At 40.2% G+C, this 10,023-nt stretch overlaps 1 protein-coding gene across 1 annotated transcript; it reads left to right on the forward strand.

Annotated features, from left to right (window-relative positions):
* The first annotated feature begins 464 nt into the window (after positions 1-464).
* Positions 465-9,554, forward strand: LOC104128708 (potassium channel subfamily K member 16). The gene is made up of 5 exons (XM_009641547.1): positions 465-677; positions 4,638-4,752; positions 5,288-5,454; positions 7,864-8,029; positions 9,331-9,554. The coding sequence occupies exons 1-5, from the start codon at positions 465-467 to the stop codon at positions 9,552-9,554; spliced, it is 885 nt and encodes a 294-aa protein (XP_009639842.1).
* Positions 9,555-10,023: the final 469 nt, after the last annotated feature.

Here is a 10,023-nt window from a genome sequence, read left to right on the forward strand (position 1 = left end):
AGAGTTTATAATGTTTTCTTGTACAGAAGTCTAGTGTTTCAGGCTTTACTTGTCAAGACGTTAAGAGTCTATCGTGACTCTATTCGTATGATCCTGGGTAAGCCATTCAGCCACAGTTTTACTTCAGCTTCCCAGCCTAGAAAACAATCTCAGAGGGCTGTCAGGCTTTATTTGATTGAGATATTTGGATGAAAGTTGTTTTAATAGGAGAAAAACACTGTGATTCACATTCTTATTAAGCCATAAATGCTCTCCCTTTATATTGGATAGAGAAAAGTTGTGGAGGGATAAAATTTGCCTGTTAGTCTCATTTTGTATAGGCCTGATACCCGTATGTTAAAAAATTCTCAATGGCAGTAGCTGAGAACATGGCTGTGTGATTCCTGTGTGTCCTGGGTAGCACACATCTTGGGACAGTAACATATTAAGTACTGAGCAGGGACTGGCAGCAGCAGAGCAGCAGCATGCCCCTCCTCACCATACACAACCGGCAGATCAGCTGGACTCCGCTGCTGGTACTGGGGTATCTCTTTTACCTCCTCCTGGGAGCTATGGTGTTCCAGCTGCTGGAGAAGCAGGCAGAGACCCACTTTCGGGACCAGTTCCAGCTGGAGAAGCTCAAGTTCCTGCAGAACTACACATGCTTGGACAGGCAAGCCCTGGAGCAGTTTGTACAGGTAAGAGGAACAGGCTTTCATTATTTTTGCTTAAGCATAATTTTGGTTAGAGGAAATTATACTGTTGTGGCCAAACATGTCATAAATTGATCTGACATTAAAGGACTAACTGTACAAGAAAAAGGCAGAGGTTTCTCAAGCCCCTTCACATACCTCTTTATCTTGATCTATTGCACTTCTTTCCTTTCCCAGTCATGAACTCCCAAAACATGCAAATCTGCTGATGCACTTTTGTGCTACCTTGCAGTAATTTCAACTTCATGATTTTCAGCTCCCTCATTAATTGCTACATGGGAATTATGCATGGGGACAAAAAACAAGAATCAAACCTGCAAGAAGTAGGTTGCCCTTCCAAGGTTCTTCAGTCCAAACCTGTGCAAATTCTGCCCTTCTTTTGCACTAGAAATTGTCTACTACCTTTGAAGGTGGTCCTGCACTTCCAGGCCTCTAAAGAAAAGATCATGAACTGTGTTATCTATCACTTATAATAAGAGATAAAGGGCTCTTGTTCAGTATGTGTTGTCAATTAATGACATCTTCAATTACATTTTGATCTATTCCTCAAAACTGTCTGAAGATCAGTTACTAGACCTTTCTTGGTATTATAGACATATTCTCATTCTAGTATTGCAAGAACTAGATGGAAATCCTTGAACTACCACTTTCTTCAAGCTCAAAATTTATCCAGTTGCAGAGCTGGGTGCCTAAACAGTTTGAACTCTTCCTACCATGTCATTAAACCTGATAGAAACTCTAAACACGCTGCAAGTTTGCACTGTCTGAGTCAGAGGACTTCCACAAAGGTAAATGCTTTTGATCAACAGAAAGCACAGATTCTGTAAATAGATTTAAGCAAACAGTGAAGTTCAGATCAGAAAGGAAAGAGAATATGCCTGAACCTCTGTCTACATGGGCAATGTTCTGATTACTAATACTGTGATATATTTCGTGTGGAACATTTGACATTGGCTGCAAAATTATTAGAGTTTTCAAGAACTTACATGTCTAAAAACACATCTGTTTTTTTCAGCTTCACCAGTTGGCGATATTACCTGTCTTGCCCTTATCTCTGTGATAATGATTATAGAGGAGAAAACCCTGATTCTCATTCTAAACCGAACTGGGATACTTCACAGGATTGAAAGGTTTAGTTAAATCTTAGGTAAGAAACCTTAGGGAGGGTTCACACATGTCCAGGTTTTCCTCTCTCTGGCTCCAGGGGAGCTGCCTTAGCACTCCGGTGCTGCTCAGATAATCACATTTTGCTGGGTCTCCGCTGAATGTTTTTCGGTTTCATTTGTAAGCTGTTCCAGACAAAACCAGCGGAGGGCACCAAATTCTCATCGACAATGCACCAAGCTTCAAAGTACTTAGACTTGACAGCCCTCAAGGTAAATGTAAATGCAGGTGTCCTCTGACTCACCTGTCATTTATAAGACCTCTTAAGAAATTTGTCCAGCTCTTACTAATAGTAGGGAATAGAAGTCTTTCCATATTAAAGCTCTAATGCAGGAAAGCAATCATCCCTATGTACATGTTAACTATATGGGTAAGGAAGCCTGTTCATCACGTCAGAAGTTCCAGTCTGAAAAGTCACAGTATTCAGGCTGTGGTGAGACACAGCCACTAGATTCAGTCTGCTCAGCTGACAAATATAAGGGTTCTTTTTGCCAGTTCTTTAAACCTAAATCCTGGAATCTGAGAATCAACCCAGATTTCTCTTTGCATATACATTATCACTAATAATAGAGCTACCACTTATAATTCATTAACTTTTGACTTGATTGATTGTGCACAAAGCAAATTCTTGCAAATCTGTGTCCATAAACTGCATTGCCTCTCCTTGGCTGAAACTGCCTGGCTGAGAGGTGGCCTTGAGCTACAGCTTCTAAGCTGAACAGCCTGGAGCTTTGGGAAAATGCAAATCCAAATTGTGCATCTCTGTTAAACATACTTTGGTCAGGAAATTACGCCATTCTGACAGCATAACTGAGAAGCAGATTCATTGAGTAAGGAGGTACCTTTTTTAAGTCCCTGTTTTGATTATGTCCATACTTTTTCAGCCTCAAAGGAACGGATATAAATATAGACCAAACGGACCAAATCCTTGTCTATGACCACAAGTGGCTGCAATGTGCATTGGCAGCAGGACAGGAGCAGAAATGGCAGGCAGTTTTTATTCTCTCCACATCCTTCTGTAGCCTTGCATAGGCTTTGTACTCTTACTGTAAATTATAGCACATTGCTTTTACATACTAGCTACTTCTGCTCCCAAAGGCAACGATTCATGCTCACCAACCATTCAACAGCTGCTCTGTTCCCACTCCAGTCATCACTGTTACCTAAGACGTAGATAGAAGGAGCTAGGAGCCATTATAACTGTCCCACATGAACCTCTTTGTTTAGGAGCGATTCTCCTTGGCACCAGGATGCCATTTCATTCATGGGGTTGTACTTAAAAGCCACAATCATACCAAGAAATCTGGCCTTGTCAGACTATGTCTGAAGTGTTCAGCATTCAACATTGCCTTACGCTTCCTTGTGGGCTTTCATGGTGTGAATGTAGCTCCTCTGAACTCTTGTGCATTGAAATTGATAGAACTGACAAGTGTTCCTTACGGAAATGGATTAAACCTGTGATTATTTTAGACATTTCAAGAGACTTACACCTCAGTAGCTTCTGTGTGTTCCTTCTAATCAGCAAATACAATAATCCACTCTAGATAGATATGTTGACTTCTTCCCATTCTAAGAACAGACTTTTAATGGATAACCTAAAGTTTATTTGTCATATTGAAAAGAAACTCTGCTGACACTTCAGTCATGAGATCACATGTGATGATGCCTAGCAGCCCTATCTGATGGACTTGACCAATGTTGTAGGATTTTTACTGAAGGAATATCATTAGCTACTAAACTTAGGATACTCAATCCACCAGCACAGGTCAGCTAATGTTGCAGAACCTATGAAAATCGGATACCTTGTATTGGGTATGTTCATCAGATAAGCAATCCTTCTGGCAGTGGTCAACATTTGAATCAAGAAAGAATATCTTCTTTGGTCTCATATTGCTGGAACCAACTAAAGCTGGGGTTCTGTTGAATCCTGCTCATGTCTGGCATCATACAAAAGTCTCTAGAAGAGACAAACAAGTCATTCCTTTAGGCATTTGGCAAAATGATGAAGGCTGTGACCTGGACTGCAAAATTGGTATGTAACAAATAAGGGGATTCTTGAAACCCCAGGGTAACCAGTGTCCGTCAGAGAAAACCTCAGGGAGAGCAAAGGAACACAATCTTCACTAAGGCAGCTAATCAAATATTTGATGTATAAATAGGAGCAGCATTTCTTTTGCACATAGTAGTTCTGGTCATCTGGTAAGAGCTATCTGGAATAGAAAAGAATATTTCATTAGCTAATCTTTCAGAATAGGAGAAGCCTAATAGTCATTGAAAAGTATTGGGAAGTCATAGCCAAAGACAGTAGTTACATTACATGGAGGAAACAGAAATGAGTATCTTCCCAATGCTCCTCCCCACAGACACAACCATACATTTACACATGCCCAAATTAAAAACTGGAATGAGATGACCAGACTAGGGAGGAACTGCTTTTATTTTTTATGGCATAACTTCACTTTCTTTTCCCAGTTTGATCACTTTGGGAACTCCCTCCCCTCCCTTCCCCTCAGCCTTCAACTAGTTACGGAACCTATCCTACTTCAATGGCCAGTTCTCCAGCGACAAGAATTGAAGTTCATTGACATCTCTATTTCCAAGTTTTGTGATGTCAGCACAAGGCTATTTTAGTCAAACTCTACCCTGTTATCTACACTGTTTATTGCTCTGCTTGCTCAAGATGGAAAGCAATATTTACTTCTCTCTTTTTTTTTCTGACATTCTTCCTGATTTGGTCTAATGGGTTGCTCATCTTTGCTCCTTTGACCTCTTCTGCCTCAGGTCCTCATGGAAGCATGGGAAAAAGGGGTCAACCCAGAAGGAAACTCTACAAATCCCAGTAACTGGGACTTCAGCAACTCCTTCTTTTTTGCAGGAACTGTTGTCACCACTATAGGTGAGGTACTCTCTTTCCTTATAAATTGGGTTTTCCTCCAGCTGTCCTGTAAAGCCCCCAGAAATATGCAGTTGCTGGACGGAATAGACCTGCAAGATAATCTTGACTACTGTGGGTTATGATTTTCTATTTGTTTTCCAATTATATAATTTATTCTTGTCTATCCAGCATATCAAACCTGCAAAAAAAAGCTGAGTGCCTACTTGGTACATGCAATATCATTTTGTGCATGCACAGCACATCTTGAGGTTGCCTTGAAGCACTTGGTTGCACTCACCACAAAATCAGAGACCTATATAAAATTACAACACTCTTTAAAAGTAATATTTTTCATGTTAAATTTTCTGTTAGTAGAAGTGAATGCACAGGGCTTCATCATAAGCTATAGCAATTCCTAGGCAGATTTAATTGCAGAAAATCATAGGTCCACAGGTTCCTGAAGCTTAACATAGTTGAGCTTCCAAGCCTAGGAACTTCCCATGATGGCCTGACTGTAAAGCCTTTTCATGCAGCTGTTTTCTTCTTTTTTTTCCAGGTTATGGTAACCTGTCTCCCAGCACAGTGGCAGGGCAGATCTTCTGTGTGTTTTATGCCTTATTTGGAGTGCCCCTCAACCTGGCCTTCCTTAATCAGCTGGGGAAAGGCCTCAATGCTCATCTGATTACCCTGGAAAGATGGGTGCAAAAGCCAGGCCGTGCCCAGGTACAGTGTCAATCTATCATTTATTTCCACTATTTTAAAACTAATTAAAGTTCTCTTCTCAGATAGGTATGGCCACTGCTAGATTGGGTTTGCTTGTGTGTGCCTACATTTTTCTGAACCACAGCAATTATGTGGCCCTCTGTATCAGAAAATTGATATATTCTATTTATCTACAATAGCTTTAAAGCAATTTGCTTTTGCTTGACGAACTCTGGATTTGCCTTCTTAAAACCTGACTCAGCAAAACTGCTAAGCAAGCATGGCCTCAATTTTGAGCAGGGTCCTTAAGCTCTGGTGACCTTAGCAGAATACATGCACATACACATTGCTGAATCAAGCTCTTATTATCTAGCCTGTGCTAACATCTATCCAGAATCTAGCTCTACACTGTGCAAAGACAACTTATTTTTATTGGTCTGCTAATCTGGCTTGAATTACCTTCCCTGATTGTGCCACTAATTTAGCACTTCCTTCCTTCTCTTTTTTTTAAATGTAAATAAATATTCTTTCTCCTTATAGTTTATCGGTGAGTCATTGAACCAGTCCAGATGTATTGGAATAAGAGAAGCACTGATAATGGAAAATACATGAAGGCCATTTATAACAAAGTTAGTGCATGTTTCCAAGTAAAGGTTCAATGAAATGACCCCTTTAGTTAGGGAAAAGGGAGATTAGATATGTTAGATATGTTGAAACATTTCAGAGTTCTGGCACAAGTCTTTTTTTCATTTGTAAAATCTCTGAGTCACTGCACTCTTTACCTACACTGGGAAAGCTATAAAGGTACTGTCAAATGCAGACTTGGTTTATCTGAGCAAGCAGTTCTTTAGCTGCATAACCTATGTTTGTTCCCCAGATACATTCAGCTCTACCACCAGAAGGACTTTCATGCTAGTATAGCTGCATCTTCCTTGAGAGTTCTAATAGCACTTCAGGGATGTGATTTTTTTTTTTTTTTCCCTTTTCACTCCTGAATTAATACCTCATTTCTGGCAGAACTCCTATGATCAGACAAAGCTTTGGGGCTGTATCTCCTTGTTCACCCTGAAAAGCCTCTTTCAGGAAGTTAGTTCAGAATTTAGTCATGCTTTGGGAAATTAATTACAATCAGTTCTTCATTCATGATTTGCTGTTCCCTACGTTATAGGTTTGTACCAGAAAGTTCTTAAAAGCCAGGGTAAAAAATAATATTGTGCATTCCAGTATAAAGGTTTATGCAAATTTTATTATCTAATTAAATGCTATCATACTTCTGGAATGAACTAAATAAGAACAGGTATCAACTATAACCATGCCAATCAGTAATTCTCAAAGTGCTTTGCAAATGAGGTAGGTATTATTATACAGCTGGAGAGACACAGTATATAATATAGAAATGATTTGTCAAAGTCACCGAGTAGGCTCACGCCAAGTTCCTCAAACTCAGCGGACTATTTTATAGGTGAGATAATATAGAAAGAAAAACATGATACCTGTACCTTCTACTTTATAAACAGTGGTTTGGCTTTTCATCCAGTCACAATAGGCACATGCATAGAGAATTATACTGTGGTTTGAATGCCCCTGAGGGCATTTTTAAACAATTGCAATGAGTTTGCATAGGCCCACACATCAGTAGTCAAAAGTGCACCAAAGTGTGTTCCCTGGGAATCCATGAGTTCCTGATCCTTAGTCCTAAACTCCTAAAATCCCCTCTCACGACCCATCCACTGACCATTCTGTGTGCTTACCTATTGCAGCCACGTGTGCTGCAACTTATCTCCCAGAAGGCAGATGTTTGTACTGAGAGACACAGATCTGCCCTGTGCTGATCTCCTGATCAGAAAACAGTTCAGCTCTGAATGCTTCTAAGTTAAAAATAAAAGCAGGCAAACTGACTTCACTTAGATTTAATCCAAACATATTTTTGGCTGAGCTCTTGCAAGCCACTTCATAAATCTTTGGAAGCAGTCATGGTGAAGAGAACCCTAATTTGGTCTTGCCAGTCTTTGTAGCATGAGTTATGCAATACTTGGTGATTTTCCTCAAAGACAGGAGCCAACTGATTACAAGACCATCTCCACTTGAATTGAAATTGTAAAGTGATTATTTCATTCCTGTGGTTGCCATAATAAGTTTGAAAATATGGTTTGAGCTTACTTTAAAACTCACTGCTAAAAGCTCTAAAAAAAAATCCTTTTTTTCCTAATTTTGAGATTTTTTTGGATTCATGATTCAGTACAATACCTATGTGCAGGGTAAACAGTGAGTTTCAGCCTGCGGTGCATGGAAGCATTGGTTTACCCTTCCTTCTTTGGACATTGCTTCCAGCTGGAGTGGGTTTGTAGTTCAAGAACAAAACAGACCCATCAATTTCCACTAGACAACTGCTCAGTGCTGGTTAGCTGCCATCTTCCTTTTGTCTTTCAGGTGGTTCAAACACTGGCAGGGGCCATCTTCCTAACCACTGGGACCTTGCTTTTTCTAGTGTTCCCACCACTGGTCTTCAGTTATGTAGAAGGCTGGAGCTACGGAGAAGGATTTTACTTCACCTTCATCACCCTGAGCACCATTGGATTTGGGGACTATGTAGTAGGTAATAAAGAAGGTGAACTGGTCTGAGCTTTGTTGAAATTAATTACTCTTGTATAAAGCTAAACACAGAGAGCATAGATACTCATTCTACTATAAATCTGGAATAAGAGCGAGCTGAGCCAGACTGGTAATAATAGCTAATGTATTCAATTACCTGGGTATTTTTGTCTTGGAAGCTAAGATGAGAGTCACCAAACTTATTTCACAGATGCCACTGAACCCCATTTAACAGTGACTATGTCCAAGCTGGTACGAATGTGATCTGTGAGTGACAGGTGCAATATGAATGGAATCTCTTTGTCAGCCTTTGAACCACCCTCTCCTAACAGTGATTTGTTTCAGCAAGTGCCTACCATTCCCAATAAGAAAACGTTCAAATATTAAATGATCAGTAGTTACAATGGGGAGAATATTGCTGACAAGCCTGGGACACCTGTGAAAGAAAACAAACCCAGTGAGATTACATAGTCTAGAGATTTAGGCTGAGACATAGCAGTAGAGACACATGAAAGGCTATTTTTCTACCCACTTATTTGAACAAATGCTCTTACCATTAGTGTGTTTGTCAAAAACATTACAGTCTGTTACTTCACGAATAGTAGCTTTCCTCTCTTAGAGGTCATAATTGTTTCCCAAAAGGAGATAAAAACCCATTCCATGCTGAATCTGGGCCACTGTGGAGTTTCATGATGATCTGGATGACAGAGACTAAATGGATGGCTGCGGTACTGTCCTGTGCCTGTATCAGCTGCACCGATTGTCCTTGCTGTGGAAATACCAAACTGGGGATGAAGATTCCCATAGCCACTTACTTAAAATGGCTGCATTTTCCATATAATATTCTCCAGGTGATTTTGAGTCCTGGTTACTGAGGTATATCACCCTACAAAAAGCAGTCACTATATCACTAAGGTAATAAAACATCTTTCTAAATCATCTGAGATCCCCTGTGTGTCTCGAGTAAAATATGGCTAATATGGATTCAGCATTGGGTTTCCAGGATTATTTTTTTCTTTGTCAGTGGCTAGGAACATTTGATTTTGTGCATCCCTGATTAACATTAGATATGGCTATTCTTATTCTATGGCCTTGGCTTCAGAGATTTGATGCCAAATGTGCTAAGCTGAGAGTTGGAACATAACAAGAAACAAGGAAAAGAAAAAAAAAAAAGAATGTTCATAGATCACACAAACTTGTTAACATACAGTTTTGCAGTGGGGTGGAGAGGGTGTATGAGTATGTATGTTGTCTGGCAGACCGAAACTGTCAAGATTAATATGCAAAGTTTCCTGGATTTTTCAGGCACAAACCCCAACAAGCACTATATTCCAGTGTACAGGAGCCTAACAGCGATTTGGATTGTTTTTGGCTTGGCCTGGCTGGCTCTGGTCTTCAACGTGGGAGCTGACTTGATGGAAAAATTCCTTCAGCTAAAGTGGCACAAGCCTGACTTAAGCTTGGCAGAAGGAGCCACCACCAAATTAGAAGATGAGCCTGAGCAGCCTAGAATCCACATCCCTAGCTGAGCAAGGTACACAGAAAGCAGTCTTGAAAGTGCATCTTTCCTCTCTATCTCACACTAAACAAATTCTGTGGATAAAGGACTACTCCACAGGTTGTGGACTGTTTCCTAAGGAGGAAATGTTTCAGATGCATTGAAAATCCCACACACTGTGTAGGCATCAGCCAATTAAAACCTTCAGGGACGTAGCATGGTGGAACAACTGTCCCAGGATTCATTTTACACTTTTCACTCAATAAAGACAACTTCCCCTAAAGTAATCAGTTATTATCCTTTCTCTTTCTCCAGTGGAATTCAGTTCTTATGGTCACTCGTTTTCAAAAAATCCAGAGTGACTGCCTCCCAGCTCCAGTGAGAAGTCATGTCACCAAGAATCTCAAGTGGAAAAAGTCAGGTACAGAAATCTTTCTTCATTTCCAATCAGAAAACAAAAAAAACCCCAGAGGAATATCAACAGTAATGACCACCTGCTT

Source organism: Egretta garzetta, unplaced genomic scaffold (genome assembly GCF_000687185.1).
Source record: "Egretta garzetta isolate BGI_Z169 unplaced genomic scaffold, ASM68718v1 scaffold306, whole genome shotgun sequence".
Taxonomy (NCBI): domain Eukaryota; kingdom Metazoa; phylum Chordata; class Aves; order Pelecaniformes; family Ardeidae; genus Egretta; species Egretta garzetta.